The following is an 18,159-nucleotide window of genomic DNA, read 5'->3' as shown; positions in this document are numbered from 1 at the left end:
CAGCCTGAGGACTGTTCTTAATACGTTCTTATAATTTTGGTTAATCTCAGCCTCAACGTTCTTATAAAAAAGGTTCTTACAAAAAAAGAGCATATAGTGTTTACGGAAATAGTTATGCTTCTGCACAAAGTACAAAATTAATCGTCATTACTGTGTACAATTTATAGTAGTGATCAAACAGATCAAACACCGGATCATGAGCCGACAGCATGCAGTAAAGCCTCATTTAGACTAACAAGTTTTCTTTGGCAGTGTAAATACGGAAAAATATGACAAGTTTTTCCTTGAAAAGTGCCCTTGTTCAAAACTAGCGTGCTGACTTGTCAAGGAAAAACTTGTCAAGGACGATATTGCTAGTGTAAATTACTTGTCAAGTGCACTTGTGAAGGAAACTTGTCATATTTATCATTTACACTGCCAAGGAAAACTTGTCAAGGAGAACTTGTTAGTGTGTACAGTCGGCAAGTTTTCCTTGACAAATGCACTTGTCAAGGAAAACTTGCCAATGTAAATGAGGCTTAAACAAACAAGCTTTGCAAACAATAACCAACAATTTTAATCAACAACTAAAACTAAAATTACATGGACAGTAATCTCTTTCACAACATTTTCCGTTTGACTGTCACTCTCCCTCTCTCTCTCGACTCTCTCTTTACTTCAGAACAATAGCAAAAATCCTTACTCATTAAAAAGTCAACCTAAAGCTCGCTTACTCGACGGCAATTTTACATTTAAACAAAGCAGCTGACAACTGGATATCCATTTGACACAAAAAGCCTATAAATGTGATTGTTGAAATATGCCAGAATCTCTGTCAACACGGAATTGCAAACGTTTTCAGGCCTTCTTCGTTTTTTTTTTAGCTATTTTTACAAAATATGTAAGGCAGCGAGGCATATCAAGGAAAACATTACCTGAAAGCTAACCGTTGTAAATAAGTGTTTTGGCTCTCGCTCTATTTCTCTTAGCTTTACGTTGATTTTCATTGAAATTTTCTCTTCTTCTCCTTCCTCGGCTTCTCTCGAGGATTTCTTCGCTTAAATTGCTCAAATTTCGTCTCCTCTTCTCTCGTGCTCTTTTCTGTTCTTTAATCTTTATTCTGTTCCTCGTCACTAAGTGATATGATTTCCCGCCATAAAAACGTGGGTTGCCAATGCACCGCTGCCACACGATTTCCCGCCAAGGAAAAATGCCCGAACACTCCCGTCCCCAGAGGCTGTCCTGCCTCCCCACCTCCACCCCAACAGTCTGTACGGGCGGACGTAAGTGGCACAACCAAAATTTCTCGTATCGATAGATTACCCAAAAAATATTACCCATGGTGCTCGCTGGCGCGCTTCGTGTGGCTGAGCTCCGCTAATAATAAGTAAGAGATAAATACTGAGAACGGAGGTATTTATCTGACTTATTTTATGATTTTATTTCGGAGCAATTGCAGAATACCCGGCCTACCAAATGTCTTACTAAAAATGCTATCAACGCGGTCCGCAGTCCCGAAGTCGATGAATGAAAAGAAAAGTGTTAAAGGGCAAGCTTCTAAACGAGTGCTTTCTTCTTCACACGATCTCGTGAAAAGTGTAGTTAACCGAACCGCAAAATAAAAGCTAACATTTTACGAGAATGCTAATGAGAATGCTAATTTGGTGGGCCGGGTATTCTGCAATCTAGCCTTTATTTCTGATAGATTATTATAAAATGTAAAAGACACCTATTTTTCTTAATATTGTAAAAACTAAACTGAATTTTCCGCTGCTGTTGTTCCACCCATACTACTATGATTAAATAATTCAGATATTTTGTTCAAGGGAACAAATACTGGCTAATTTAACAGTTCACACCTTCGAGGGATCGAAACGAAGACAATGGAATTGACATAATTGTGGGATTTTCACAGGATTTTGAGAAACGACAGACTTTGAATTATTTATGGTCCGCAAGGGACTTGACTTTTTTTCCGTTTCTTTAGTCGTTTTAATTTAATTCTTAACCATTTTTTTCCTACGCACCAGTAGTCTGTTCATGCATTCCTGTCACGGACACCGGCGAGGAGTTCTTCATACGCAAAATTGCGAATTGAGCATTTTTACGCAAACAACAGTTCACCTCAACTCTGTTTTGTTCAGCTGTAGGAGAAATGTTCGTCCAGGTGTACCGAGTCTGGAGTGGCGAAAGACGTGTTTTACTTGACTCCTAGACGCCGATTCAAGTATTTTGATGAAAATAGCTTAATAATATTTTTTTGCACATTTTGCAGTTTGGGATTGAAATTATCCAGTGGGTTAAGGGGGCTTCGAGCTTCGAACAAGTTTCAATGCTTCAAGTGACGCTGTTATGAGAAGGATCGGCACCACAACGTTGTATCATGTATTGGCAATATTGTGGTACCAAACAACAAGATACAGTTATTATTGTGACGTAATATGTCACCGTGGCAACGGGCAAGCCCTGTAAAAACACCTTCATTTTGTCTTTAGTTGCTTCAAGAGAGTATGATGGTAAGAGAGGTAATCGCTCATATTGGCCCTATTCCCATCGTAATCCCTCTTAAGTTATTTTTAGATCTCCTGCGAGATCCGGTATTCCCACGAGGGTTAACTGATTGGCCAATCATATGTCCCCATTTTTACCAATGTTGACAGCTGAGCGAATTCCCACCCAATGATTGGTAAAAATGGGGACATATGATTGGATATCAGTTAACCTTCGTGGGAATATAAGAGGGATTACGATGGGAATAGGACCAATATAGGGGATTCACTCTGTTACCTTCATACTCTCTTGGTTGCTGATATCTCAAAATCGAATTTGGTGACCCCCATTTTTTTATTTCTGAAAAGTAACGAGAAGGGCATGATGAAACTTTCTGCAAAGTTTTAAAAAATTCTGTCCAGTGGATTCAGAGCCACTTTAATTGTGTGATTTTTTTAAGGTAGCTCTGAATCCTCAACACATCATTTTTTTTAACTTTGCCGAAAGTTTCATCGTGGCCTTCTAGTGACATTTCAGCAATAAAAATGGGGGTCACCGAGTTCGTTTTTGAGATATGAACAACTAAACCCAAAATATAGGGTGTTTTTGCTGGGCTTTCCCGTTGCCAAGGTAATTTATTACATCACAATAATGATCACATCTTGTTTGGAAAAAATCGGTGTTTCATATGGTACCATAACATTGCTGTTACGTGATACAGTGTTGTAACGTTATTTGATCTAAACCGAGAGTGTTCTTAGTGTTGAAACCCATCAAAGACGCTGGAATCGAGGGTCAATTTACAAACCTCAGCCTCCGTGCAAGAATAGCAACCAGAGGGCTGCAGAAAGGAATTTCATACAAGTTTTGGAGAGAAAATTGAAGTTTTTCATGAAGCGCACCGGGCATAGAGATGTTAGGTCTTTACAATAATATCAACGCTCTGAATTTGGACGCGCTGCTCTTAATCAGTGTCAGTTTCATAATTTTAAAACACTTTATATGTAAATTGTAACACGTCTTTATTGAAATAATCAGAATTTGATTTTTTGTTGAGAAGAGAAGGCGATCGATGAAAATTTATTAGCCTTAATTTGTTTTTGGGTTGTTTCTACAAAATCCCTCATTCGAGGGATTTATCTGTATAAATCCCTTTCAATTTAATTCATCAGCCCCGCTCTTCCCTGCTACTTTTTACATTAGGTGTGTAAGTTAAATACCGGCCGTTGAATGACAAAAGAAAATGCGCCAACCATGAAATAATACCAGATAACCTCTGCGCAAAGAGTCTTTGAAAATCCGAATTTTTGCAAAGAATGTATTGAATCATAAACTTATTAACGCATTTTCCTTCCAAGAATTTTTCAGTTTTTGATGGCTAATGATTGCCTAGTTGTCAAAGCCAAAAGGCTGTAAATGGGATAATTAACAAAGTTTAACAAATTCTTTTACTTTTTAAGAGTGGCTGCCTGTAAAAATCAGACAAATTCTTAATTTCGCGGCAAGGGTCGAAAATTCGATTTGGCTCATATTTTCATGGTAGATAGGCTAGGGCATGACAATAACTACTGGACAGTTTTTTCGGCAAAATATCCCTTTATTTGAGAGAAATATGCAAATTACCAAATTCCGTTAAAATCGCCTTGTCACGCACCATTTTATTAAACAACTTTGAGAGTCTCGCATGCAAAACGACATTATTCGTCCGTCTTTAGAACACTCAAATATTTTTGTGCAATGTTTAAATGTGTACTTGGTCGATTTTAGTGAATGTTGTGCTGTCGTTTTGGGTGGAAAATGATTAAATTTCGAAGACATGTATTTCATTTACTTAAAAGTACTTCGTAAATATAGTTAATTTTCATCATGTGCGAAACCTTCAAATGGACTAAGCTTGTTCTGGTTGAATCGTAGAAGAATGGTCTACAGATTCCTGTAAAAATTTCTTTGGGCAAATGATTGTGAGCGACGCGAGAGCTTTTCAAAGTACGTTAAAAATGCAAATATTTGCCTTTCCGTCGTCAAATATCAATTGACTGGTTACCCATATATTTTAGAAAGCGCCACATGACTTGACCCATATTAAGTTGAAATAGACACAGAGATGATAATTTCGAAATGTTCTAACCTTATTTGCTGCATAAGGCAGATCCAAAAGCCGATTTAACGTGTTTTTCCCGCCATTCGGCACATATAAAGCAGTACAGTTTCCTTCTGTTTACACAATGTCTGATCTACATCGCCAACTGTCATCGTATTTAATGGTCAAATACCATATTTCGGCGCATCTGATCGCCACTGCATCTAACTCAGCAACGGCTGAGTCATTTGTGGATAGTTGCTTACTTCGCACAGCGCCAAAATACTACCACATCTGAACGATTGCTGCTTGACCTTGAATACTTTGCAGCGGTTCGTCATTTGTTTGTCACGCAATGCTGTCATCCCAGCCTAGAGGGTAGGGGTAGGGCAATTTCTATCCTGATATATACGTAACCATTTTGAGCACAAAATCTTGTTGAGTGGGAAGAGAGTAAATAAAAGAATATAAAGAATGACTATTTTCCCTTTGTCTTCTGAGTTGTCTCCTGTTGTCATCTCTTACGCGACCCGCTACCTACATTGCGTAACACTTTCGGCTTAAACTCGTTCCTAGGTCTTTCCGCGCTGTGCAAAAGCAGCTTCCACAAAACCAAACAGTGCAAACACAAAAAGAAGTCGTTAGTCTTTTTTTCAACTTCGCAGAATTTGTTTTCGAATACTCTCGCCACAGTCGGAGACTTTTGTGCGTCTTTTGCAAAGTTTTTTTTTACTCAAATAGGCCACGTTCGATATATCAATATTCTTACTTGCTCTGAGGCTTTAGGGATAATTATTTTGTAACTTTTTAAAGTTTCTTTTGTCTCTAAATTCCCGAAAGAGACTGGATACAAAGAAGACAACACCAACTATGGATGTTTGTCCTGAAAGCCTTGGGGCCATGTTAGAATATTGACGTGGCATATTGCTTTTCGCAACATACCGGTAATCATACCGTTACCCAACCGCGGTACCAAACGCATCATCTTGCGCGCGCTCGACAACAGACATTTTTTAAAAACTGACAAATCTTCACAAGCCTCTCCCCAATTTGCAGTTTTTCTTACGCGTTCGAAGTCACCCGATCTCCGCACGGAAACAAAATGTCACAAATTAATGCCTGAAGCGTTTTGTGAGATTCCGCTATAACAATTCAGAGCTGATGAAGGAAACCTAGTACCTAGGTGCACTGCTGGATAAAGAAGGCGTGGCGACCAAAGACATACAAGAGAGACTAAGTAAAGCCAGACAAACTGTCTACAGGTTGCGAAGAATTTGGGACTGTAACGAAATTAGCAGGAAGACGAAAGTTCAATTGTTCAAAACAATTGTCAGAGCAGTTTTGATGTATGGCTGCGAAGCTTGGAAACTCACGAAAACAGAAGCAAAGAAGCTGGACGCTTTCCAATACAAATGCATGAAACACATACTGAGAATAAGATGGCCACGGACCATCTCGCACCAACAAATCCAGGAGACCACAGGAGTGAACAGAACGAGTGATGAGATCAGACGCCGAAGATGGAATTGGATCGGGCATATATTGAGGAAGAACAGAGAGGAGCACTGTGTTACAGCATTGGAGTGGAGGCCAGAGGGGAGGAGGAGACCAGGTCGACCAAAAACAACATGGAAGAGAATGGTTGAAGACGAAAGACGAGTAGCTGGGTGGCAATCATGGACGACCGTCAGAGCTTTAGCAGCAAACCGAAGTGGATGGAAAGAGAATGTCAAAGCCTTATGTGCCTTATGGCACGAAGAGATATAGAGATAGAGAAGAAAAGCCATACGAAAGACAAAGGAGACATTGGACTAGACCGGGAAGAGCTAGGGCGTGGTGGGACTTCTTTGTGAATGTAGTGGTATTAACTGAACATTTATTTCACATATGCACAATCCTAGGTCCAACTCGTTCTTATCGTTTTCCAACGTTTTAGTTTGGACAGATGAAACCAATGGGAAAATTAAACGTTAGTGTGGGCGAAAATATTTTGCTTCGTTTTCTTCGAGATAAAAACGCTTAAGCTTTACTGTGGCCGGGGCCCGAGTTAGAGCTCTTTCGGGGCGGGTTTCGGGGTCTTCGTCTCATTCCCTTTTAGCATAAATCAACTAGTGGTTGAAAACTTTATCTAAATCCTCTTCACAGACACTTTGAGAACGCCAAGAGGCGGCCGTCATTAATTTTGTTAGCTGCTACACTAAATACTATCTATCACAGAATAGATAGTAGCGTAGCCAATCAAAGAACTGCACGCTAGCCCAGACTAAAAACGGATGAACAATCAACAAATTGTTTCACTTATTTTACAGTGCGACGCGCCATACCGTGGCCACCCAACAAACATTTTTACAAGTTAGCTACTGATCAAGATACGCGAATTTGATTGACAGACACACCTCCATAGAAAGTTTCAACGCGCAAGAACCAAATGGAGGCTTGTCTGTCAATCAAATCCGCTCACACTGATTGGCTAACTTGAAAAAAATGTTTGTTGGGTGGCCACGGTAAGGCGCGTCGCAGCGTTAGAGTGCCCAATACAAAATATGGAAAGCAAAATACGAATATATCGAAATCAAATATTTATATTTGTTTTACATTTTTTTTATTTGTTTGATTTTTTGATTATTATTATTATTACTATCCCTACCGGTGTAGCTACCTACTAAAATGATAGCATTGCGTGACCACCAAATAACGAACGCTGCAAGATTGTGCTGCGGGCGCCGACACTCTTGGGAGCAAAGGTAAAAGGTCGCAATCAAATGTAATATTTTGGTCAACTTGGTGTAGTACGTACAACGCAAACAACTATCCACGAATTGCTTAGCAGCTGTTGACTTAGGTAGATGCAGTGATGATTATATGCCGCGAAAGAAGATCACAGATTCATGATATTCGACCACTGATTACGTTGACAGTTGGCGATGTGCATTAGCCGTTGTCTAAACAGAAGCATACTTTGACCGCTTAAAGGCGACGAATCGTGAAAGAAACACGTTAAATCGGCCTATGGACCTGTCTCTTACTGCCAATAAGGTTAGGAAATTTCGAAATTATCATCTCTGTGTCTATTTCAACTTAATATGGGTCAAGTCATGGTGCTAAGATTTACGTGTAACCCGTCAATTGATATTTGACGACGAAGGGCAAATATTTGCATTTTTAACGTACTTTGAAAAGCTCTCGCGTCGCTCACAATCATTTACCCAAAGAAATTTTTACAGGAATCTGTAGAACATTCTTCGGCGATTCAACCACCAGAAGCTTAATCCATTTGAAGGTTTCGCACATGATGAAAATTAATTATATTTACGAAGTACTTTTAAGTGAATGAAATACATGTCTTCGAAATTTAATTATTTTCCACCCAAAACAACAGCACAACATTCACTAAAATCGACCAAGCACACATTTAAACATTGCACAAAAATATTTGAGTGTTTTAAAGACGGAAGAATAATGTTGTTTTCCATGCGAGACTCTCAAAGTTGTTTAATAAAATAGTGCGTGACATGGCGATTTTAACGGAATTTGATAATTTGCATATTTCTTTGAAATAAAAGGATATTTTGCCGAAAAAACTATCCAGTAGTTTTTGTCATGCCCTAGCCTGTCTACCATAAAAATATGAGCGAAATCAAATTTTCGACCCTTGCCGAGTTGTGTTTGATAATTACGGGCAGGGACTCTTAAGTTAGTTTGTAAACGGCATGATGCCTTCATCATACCTTCTGTGAGCAACTCGTATGTTAGTGAAACGACAGTCAATGCACCTTTCCATTTTTCTGAACAGGAAGTTATTTTCAATAATCAAGTACGTTCTCATTGTAATAGACCATATTCGTATTCTCAGTATTGGACTGGAACTACCTTGCAATGGAGGCTCATGCGGGGGAATATATTAAAAAGTATTTGCATTTGAAAAGATTCTCCCGCATTAGCCTCCATTGCATGCTAGTTCCAGTCCAATACTGAGAATAGGAATATGGTCTATTGAATACCATATCGTTATTGAGCTGGAATAGGAGGTTATTGTTGCAGTCATTGAGGTGGAATTTTAGAGCTCCTTATTTTGCAATAAAGACCACCTGTTCCAGTCAGTGATCTCAATGACCTTCTGTTTCAACTGGGTAATCACAAAGGTTTTGGGAAACCAACCAAATTAAATAGCCTTTATTGTCCTTTGTTTTTACAGTGCCTATTATGTTTGCAAGATAGACTTGAAGATTGCAATCTTGTTCTAGTTATTTTTAATCGTTATATTACAATTTCCCTAAAGGACCTAATTTTGGAATTTGCACACCACCAAAATTTTCTACACAACTGGTAGTTTTCAACCTCACTGTCCTTGAACTATTTTGGAAACTCTTACATGTTGTTCATCCGTCTCTCTTTGGTAACTCTGAGAGGTTTTTGATAGCTTTTTCTTGGATGTTTTTTAGGACAGACTGTACAGCAAGCTCAACCAAATCTCTGTCTTTGCTCATAAAAAAACGACGTTGTTTCTCCTTCTCACAGTTCACTGTCAGTACAAAGAGTAAGGTAAGAAACTAAATCGCTGAAGAAAGACACAAGGCGCCACAAAAGGAATCTTACCTTTTGCGGCTGGAAATCTCCTCTATGATCACCAAACTAAGGCCACCACTCTAAAACATGTCAGTGATATCGATTGCGTCAACCAGAATTTTCTTTTCTTCACACACTTCAAGAGACTGTGAAAGAATATGGTCGAGTCCATCGTCTAAATCAAGTTCCCCTCTTTAGTTTTGGTTCACAGCCTGTGACAGCAAATCATCATGGCCGCCCTCCATCATCCCAAACGAACACTTTCCCAAATTACTGAACATGTTTGCTCACAAGCAACGTCCACCACATTGTAATGAAACTTAGTTCAAACTCCTTGAGAAAAGGCAATTAATTCATATAGAAATGAGTAAAAACTCTAAAATTACCCAGACTTCCTAGCGACTGATACGCTTTCAATGAAAAGGTGCATCGTATGGAGGTATATCTATGACAAAATTCAATGATCAATATTTGAAATAAAATAGTCCAAATCATGAATGCATCAATCCAAAGCTGAATGGCAACAAGCCGATTCTGCAAATGGCTATTACGGAAAGAGGCATAACGCAAAAGCCATAACGCAAACAGCCATAACATAAAGAAGCATAACACAAATAGCCATAACGCAAACAGTCATCACGCAAAAAGGCCTAACGTAAAGAGGAATAACGCACAGTCATAACGCAAAAAGGCATAACGATGCAAAGCAGAACGCAAATATTCATAACGCAAAAAGTATAACGTAAAATACCCATAAGGCAAAGGCCCTTTGAAGAATGGAGACTAGCTGTGTACTCCGTAAATAATTTCAGCTCTAAAAAAACGTCAATTGATTGTTCAAGGGAAAGAACATATAACCGCTATTGAATTTTTTCTTCCTGTTTAAGTTATGCCTCTGCGTTATGCCTCATTGCGTTATCCTTTTTGCGCTGTGGCCATTTGCGTTATGCGTCTTTGCGTCATGCCTTTTTGGGTGATGCCTACTTTCGTTATGGCTGTTTGCGTTATGGCTATTTGCGTTATGCCTCTTTTGCGTTATGGCTGTTTGCTTTATGGCTTTTTGCGTTATGCCCCTTTCCGTGATGGCCATTTGCAGAATCGGCTTGTTTCCATTCAGCATTGGATTGATGCATTCATGATTTGGACGATTTTATTTGAAATATTGATCATTGAATTTTGTCATAGATATACCTCCATATGCATACATCGGAGCTCAGACATTATCCTTTACTCAATTCAACATGGATTGTAACAACATTGTTCTTGCTTTTGAAAGGTTTAAGGTTTCAAAACAAAATGTAAACAAGGACGTCAGCAAAGATTCCCTTACAAACACAAAAATTCTCTTATTGAAAGATTTCTCGCTCTTTTGAGAAGTCGCTCTCTATCTTGAGCTAACAGGCAAGGAATCAGCTTAAATTAAACAAGTATCTTTGATTTTTTTGGAAAAACGGAAATTTCGGCGTGGCTTTCAATGCCAAACGCGTTGCTAAATCTCTCAAGTTAACTCTGTGATAACGCTATCTGCAGTGATTTTCATACTAATTAAATCTCGCACAATCAAAATTTTCCTTGTGATTTAAAAGTCCGAAAATTCTTACCCTTGCTACTTTATCCTCTCTTATTTAAGTACGTGTGTAATAATCTGACCTGTTTTTGCAGCGTCAATTTTGCCTGAGGATATCACCGAATGTCAAAAGACTGTTACAGTAGCTTAGAAATGAAAGTACTGAATTCTCGAGTTTTAAAATGGTCATAAAATCTCGACCTCAAGTGAAGTTTGCTTGAAAATTTGTAATGTGGCTAACTGAAACACGATCTTTCCATATCTGCAATTCATAGCTATAGTCACCATTCCATCACCTATTGTCATTAATGTGCTTCGGAGTTTTGTGAGCACTATTTGGAGATAACTTTACAACTTGTTTATCATCACAGAGCATTCATGACCGCAATTTGTGCTTTAAACTTAGTTTTCTCCCTCGTAGCAGTCCATGGAAATATTCTCATAATCCGAGCTCTGTTGAAGGCTTCTTCGATTCCGACAAATTTAAAGACGTTATTCTGTAGCCTAGCTTTTTTTGTGCCAAATCTGGCGGTGGGATTGTTCGCTTAACTGTCGAGTTCTGCTATAACGACAGTTCTTTTAATCATGAAAGTAGATGGAAATGACAACTTAGAGTTATTCTGCCCAATCATTATATCTGCCTTTAATTTCTTTGCGTTTTTCCTCGCCAGCCCTGTGCATGGTTACTTACTATAACAGCTATCACTGTGGACAGATTGCTTTCGGTTTCCCTCCATTTGAGATATCATGAACTTGTCACGACAAGGCGAGTTGCAGTACTTTTGGTGTTATTGTGGGTGATGAGCGTCGCTGCTGCATTCACATTTATTTCACTTCCAAAACACTCTGAGATAGTAAATATTGTTATGGGATGCATTGCAGTCCTTTTTACGTCTTGCGCATATGCAAGAATTTACAAGGTTGTGAAGCACCATAAGATCCAAATTCGCTGCGAGCTTAAACAAACAAGTGATCATTCAGTGAGAGCGGGCCTTCTACGACAACAGAAAAACGCTTTAGATACTTTCTTCGTTTTTGTTGTTTTTGTATATCTCCCTCAAGAGCTTTCATAGGTTCCGCAGGTTGTTTAATTTATTTTATCATTTTTTGGGGGGGCCATAAATGAAAGACAGATGCCGGTCATTCGACAATAACAATACAGGAGAATTGAACGACAAAAATGGAAAAGACAAAATTGGAAAAGAAGACACCCCGACCCCGACCCCGACCCCGACCCCGACTCCAACACCGACCCCGATCCCGACATCGAGCCTGCCCCTGCCCCCGCCCCCGCCCCCGGCTCCCGGCTCCGGCCCCGGCCCCGGCCCCGGCCTCGGCCCCGGGCCGGGCCCCGGCCCGCGTTTTAATTTAGCTACTACCAAAAAATTCGAAGCGTCGCCGTCACATCAAACGGGTGGCCTTTTACGAACTGTTTCTTCTGCGATATGGAAATTAATGGGAGGGTTATAAAATAAATAAACTTCTCTTTGGCTTGCTCAAAATTTCATATTTGCCCTCGAAGCTTCGTTTCCTGGCAAAATATTCATTTTTCGGACAGCCGCGGACATTATCAGCCGACATACCATCCACCCGAAGGGATTTATATCCTAAATATACCGTAATGACCCTATATGGAAACTGATCGCGTCGGTCGTTTTGTAAAAACTGAGACAACATCCTGTCGTTCTGTAATTAAAACAGCTCAGAATGTAATGAAAATTAAATAACACAATTGTTCCATTCGCGCGTGTTGTATAGTGTATATTCGACGCGCGCACATGGAATAATTGTTAAGTATCTGAAGAGCGGGATCAAGTATATACGCTTATTTCATTCATGATTAATTATATAGACGGCGGAGGTTGTTTTCCGGCCTGCTAGAGGGCCGAGGCTGATGACTCCACCGATCTGCATGATTCATCGTATTACATGTACTCTCAAGTGAACCTTGTCCAATGATCGTCGAAAAAAAGCGATGATAGGTTTCATATTTGCATTTGATATTCAGGTGCTTAATTAATGGGGCACGCGCTGGAAACACTTCAACTTTGGATGGGCTGTGTGTGAGTTCCTTGCATCCATGCCGAGTCGGCGGTTCCAAATGGGGCGCTAACAAATGGTAACATTTGTTTTGTTGATTTTTAATCCCGCAAAAAGACTGCCCTCGCCTTGACACGCTTATAGCAATTTTATGGCGATAAAGGAAGAAACACAGAGACTAAAATAAGAGAAGCAGTCAAACAATCGGGTGTTTTTCCTTCAAGGATTCCCTTGTGTTTTCCAATCTTTAACAGTTGCAGAGCTAAAACTGACTTGACGTCAACGAAAAAGTCGTGCATGGTACGACATCATTGAGAGTAAATTGGTATTCTCTAAGGAAATTACACAGGAAGATCCCAAGTTCCAATTAATTACGTATGGAGATAGCTGCTGAAAGCAACATGCACGGTTTTTACAATGATTAACACCTGCAACCTTCGATGGAATAAGTTTGCCGGAATTGATGTAACAACTACCTCCAAGTAAACTCACCCTGATAATCAATGGTTCTGTGAAAGCGAAATCATGAAAAACTGTCATTGAATGTGGCCGTAAAATAGTCAGGGCCTCTTCAAACCAGGAAGTCGTTTCGCAGATGAACATGACCGTTTCGGAGTTTTGTGAGCACTATTTGGAGATAAGATTGCACCTTGTTTATCATCACAGAGCATTCATGATCGCAATTTGTGCTTTAAACTTAGTTTTCTCGCTCGTAGCAGTCCTTGGAAATATTCTCATAATCCGAGCTCTGTTGAAGGCCTCGTCGATTCCGACAAATTTAAAGACGTTATTCTGTAGCCTCGCTTTTTCAGATCTGGCAGTGGGATTGTTCGCGCAACTGTCGAATTCTGCTATAACGACAGTTATTTTAATCATGAAAGTAGATGGAAATAACAACTTGGAATTCTTCTGCCCAATAATTTTATCTGTCTATTTTTTCTTTACTTTCTTCCTCACCTGTGCATCGCTACTTACTATTACAGCTATCACTGTGGACAGATTGCTTTGGGTTATCCTCCATTTGCGATATCATGAACTTGTCACGACAAGGCGAGTTGCAGTACTTTTGGTGTTATTGTGGGTGATAAGCATCGCTGCTGCATTCACAGTCATTTCATTTCCAAAACACTCTGAGATGGTAAATATTGTTATGGCATGCATTGCAGTCCTTTTTACGTCTTGCGCATATGCAAGAATTTACAAAGTTGTGAGGCACCATAGGATCCAAATTCGCTGCGAGCTTCAACAAACAAGTGATCATTCAGTGAGAGCGGGCCTTCTACAACAACAGAGAAACGCTTTAGATACTTTCATCGTTTATGTTGTTTTTGTTGTCTGTTATCTTCCTGTCGTTTTTGTAAGCATAATCTCGCTGGTCAACAGTAGTTTTGCAGTCGGCGTGTATCATCAAACCGCAATTTTCCTCATTTTTCTTAATTCATCGCTAAACCCCATCCTGTACTGTTGGCGATATAGAGAAATACGACAAAATGTCTCAAGCGCAATGCACAAAACACTGTTTTGCTTCTCTTCAGGCCATTAAAAGGATGTCGTGTCCTACAAGGTTGAGTATAACATAAGCCAATGAAGAAACTAATTGAACCATCCAGGAAAAGAAGCATGGAGTTGTTGCATGACATAATTGTTGGCAAAGATGCTTTACCGCTGCAAGTGCTTGTCACATTCACAGTGATTTTAATATAGTTAATTGTACCACGTCGACCAACTGACCACTCCTAGTTTACAAAAAAGAATTTCCTCGCATAAAATTTCGCTCATGTGAAATATCAAACGGTGGGCTTCTGTTTGTCATACAGTAAAACTCCGCGAGTAAGAAGCTTCCATTTTAAAATTTAGCTTAAACAGGTTCTTACATAAATGTTATACAAAAATTCTTAAATAGGTTCTTATTTTCTGGATAAAAAAATTACATTGTAGATAACAAACTTTAGTGGTAATCGGCCGACGTTGTCAATGCAAAAGTCAGTTTTTCCCTATCCCTTACTTCAAATTTGAATAAAATTTAAATGCAGAATTAAAAATTCACAAAAAAATGACTATCGAAGTATCACATGAATCTTCAGAACATCAGTCAATAGGCCATTTTCCGAGTTCACAACAGCCTCCTCTTCAAAGCGAGTCTAAGGTCGTGTTCTATTGGGATCAACCGTTTCAACCGCAACCGGTTTAGGTTGAAGCACTTGAGGTTTCCCAATAGAACACTTTTCAAATCATTTTCGGTTGAAACGCGCTAACTCCTGGGAATATTCCTTACCAGACTTTTCAGCGTTGACAAGTTGAGGAAAGCAACACGGAAGGAGCCCGCGTAAACGACAGCGGTCGCTGCCAATGCTTTTTCAACCTAGTTTGATGCCGGTTGAAAAAGTTGATCAACCAAACCAACCGAAAACGGTTTTTTTCCGAATAGAACACTAAAAAACCCAACTAACCCAACCAAATAAAAACGGTTGATCCCAATAGAACACGACCTTAAGTGCGAAAATTACTTTCCATTCATACAGCTGTTTCAGAAAGGTTGTCCAAAAGAAAGTGTAAGAGCGTTCGCGACAATGCCGAAAGGTAGTATGGAACATATTCAGTCAGCCAAGATTAAAGTACTGATTATCGAAGCTGTATTCCATAATAAGCTCGGAAAAAAAAATTGAACCTGATATAATAATTAACAACCATTCACCGAAGTGGAGGTGGCTACGGTGGTGGATATTTACCGAGCCACGAAGCGGCGCAAATCCCGCGCGAATTGCTCAGAGCAATTATGCCATGAGCGAGCGTTGAATATGAGATGGAATTAGTAACGATAACGACGACGGGAACGAGAAAGTGACAAATTTGCATATTTTGTGGGCAAAAACAATAGCTTTGCACGCCCTGCATGTGCGTTTTTCATTTTTGTCCAATTCTTTGCCGTCGTCAGCAAAAAATAACGTGAATTAGCCAAATTTGAGTTTCTAAGGAAGACGTCGCCAATTGGAGATATAATTTTCATTTTCTCTCCTAAATTAAGCTTGACTCTCATATCGGTTTCATTCTTAAGGGATTGCCATACCATTGTCAGGTTAAAAAGTTTGGAATAGTCTCGAAGTGATAACAATAACCGGAATTTATGTTTTGAGATGACGTACTCGTTGCTGTTTCCGTCGTCGTGGCTAAAGCTCTCTACTTAATCATACTTAATGGAGGGGAATGGTTCTGAAAGCCCCCCTGGATTTGCCCCTGAAGAAAATCATCGTTATGTTATACTAAATATTTCCATAAGTATTTGGGTTAATCTACATTTCTTTTCCATTATTGCATGCTTTCATTTAAAATACAAACACCAAAATAAAAAAATTTCTCCATCCGACTCAGTCTCAAGGCGCTGTTACACTGTGAAATGTTTCGTGTAACTTGTTCCGCCACAATGTCGCCAAAACATTGCGAGACAAGTTGTACGAAACATTTCACAGTGTAACAGCGCCTTCAGCCTGAGGAATGTTCTTAATAAGTTCTTATAATTTTGGTTAATCTGAGCCTCAACGTTCTTATCAAAAAGGTTCTTATGAAAAAAAGAGCGTATAGTGTTTACGGAAATAGTTATGCTTCTGCATGGATAAAGTACAAAATTAATCGTCCTTAGTGTGTACAGTTTACAGTGATCAAACAGATCAAACATCTGATTATGAGCCAACAGCATGCAGTAAAGCCTCATTTACTCTGACAACTTTTTCCTTGACAAGTTTTCCTTGGCAGCGTAAATGGAAAAATATGACAAGTTTTTCCGTAACAAGTGCCCTTGTTTTTGCTAGTTTTTGAACAAGGACTGACTTGTCAAGGAAAAACTTGTCAAGGACGTTATTTACTAGTGTATATTACTTGTCAAGTGCACTTATTTACATATTTTAATTTTAAACTACTAAGGAAACCTTGTCAAGGAAAAACTTGTCAAGGAACTTGTCAGTGTGTACAGTCGGCAAGTTTTCCTTGACAAATGCACTTGTCAAGGAAAACTTGCCAATGTAAATGAGGCTTAAACAAACAAACCCTGCAAACAATAACCAACAATTTTAATCAACAACTATTTAAATGAAAATTACATACACAGTAATCTCTTTCACGGCATTTTCCGTTTGACTGACAATCTTTACTCCCTCTCTCTTTACTTCAGAACAATAGCAAAAATGTTTACTAATTAACAAGTCAACCTAAAGCGTAGTAAATTCGCTTACTCGACTGCAATTTCGCAATTAAACAAAAGCAGCTGACAACTGGACATCCATTTGACACAAAAAGCCTATAAATATGATTGTTGAAATTTGTCAGAATCTCTGTCAACACGGAATTGCAAACGTTTTCAAGCCTTCTTCGTTTCTTTTTTAGCTATTTTTACAACATATGTAAGGCAGCGAGGCATATATTAAGAAGGAAAACATTACCTGAAAGCTAACCGTTGTAAATAAGTGTTTTGGCTCTCGCTCTATTTCTCGTAGCTTTACGTTGATTTTCATTGAAATTTTCTCTTCTTCTCCTTCCTCGGCTTCTCTCGAGGATTTCTTCGCTTAAATTGCTCAAATTTCGTCTCCTCTTCTCTCGTGCTCTTTTCTTTTCTGTGATCATTATTCTGTTCCTCGTCACTAAGTGATATGATTTCCCGCCATAAAAACGCGCGTTGCCAATGCAACGCTGCCACACGATTTCTTGCCAAGGAAAGTTGCCCGAACACTCCCGTCCCCAGAGGCTGTCCTGTCTCCCCACCTCCACCCCAACAGTCTGTACGGGCGGAGGTAAGTGACGTCACAACCAAAATTTCTCGTATCGATAGATTACCCAAAAAATATTACCCATGGTGCTCGCTGGCGCGCTTCGTGCGGCTGAGCTCCGCTAGTAATAAGTAAGAGATAAATACTGAGAACGGAGGTATTTATCTGACTTATTTTATGATTTTATTTCGGAGCAATTGCAGAATACCCGGCCCACCAAATGTCTTACTAAAAACGCTATCAACGCGGTCCGCAGTCCCGAAGTCGATGAATGAAAAGAAAAGTGTTAAAGGGCAAGCTTCTAATCGAGTGCTTTGTTCTTCACACGATCTCGTGAAAAGTGTAGTTAACCGAACCGCAAAATAAAAGGTAAAATTTTACGAGAATGCTAATGCACCGGGCATAGAGATGTTAGGTCTTTGCAATAATATCAACGCTCTGAATTTGGACGCGCTGCTCTTAATCAGTGTCAGTTTCATAATTTTAAAACACTTTATATGTAAATTGTAACACGTCTTTATTGAAATAATCAGAATTTCATTTTTTGTTGAGAAGAGAAGGCGATCGATGAAAATTTATTAGCCTTAATTTTTTTTTTGGGTTGTTCTACAAAATCCCTCATTCGAGGGATTTATCTGTATAAATCCCTTTCAATTTAATTCATCAGCCCTGCTCTTCCC

The 18,159-nt window shown here is 39.2% G+C and overlaps 1 protein-coding gene across 4 annotated transcripts in view; it reads left to right on the top strand.

Annotated features, from left to right (window-relative positions):
• The first annotated feature begins 7,289 nt into the window (after window positions 1–7,289).
• LOC137991000 (melanocortin receptor 4-like) overlaps window positions 7,290–18,159 on the top strand; it is a 32,588-nt gene continuing 21,718 nt past the window's right edge. For 2 of the 4 annotated variants that reach the window (XR_011121592.1, XR_011121591.1), the window contains exons 1-2: window positions 7,290–7,585; window positions 8,992–9,091. Coding sequence is in view for 2 of the 4 variants with exons in the window: in XM_068836129.1 (XP_068692230.1) it covers window positions 13,318–14,265 (948 nt within the window). In the remaining 2 variants the exon portion in view is untranslated. Of the gene's footprint in view, window positions 7,586–8,991; window positions 9,092–12,690; window positions 14,698–18,159 lie in introns of those variants that run through there. The other 2 variants (XM_068836129.1, XM_068836128.1) reach the window with 2 other exon arrangements.

Source organism: Montipora foliosa, chromosome 2 (genome assembly GCF_036669935.1).
Source record: "Montipora foliosa isolate CH-2021 chromosome 2, ASM3666993v2, whole genome shotgun sequence".
Lineage (NCBI taxonomy): Eukaryota > Metazoa > Cnidaria > Anthozoa > Scleractinia > Acroporidae > Montipora > Montipora foliosa.
This window is presented reverse-complemented; position numbering and strand designations above follow the sequence as displayed.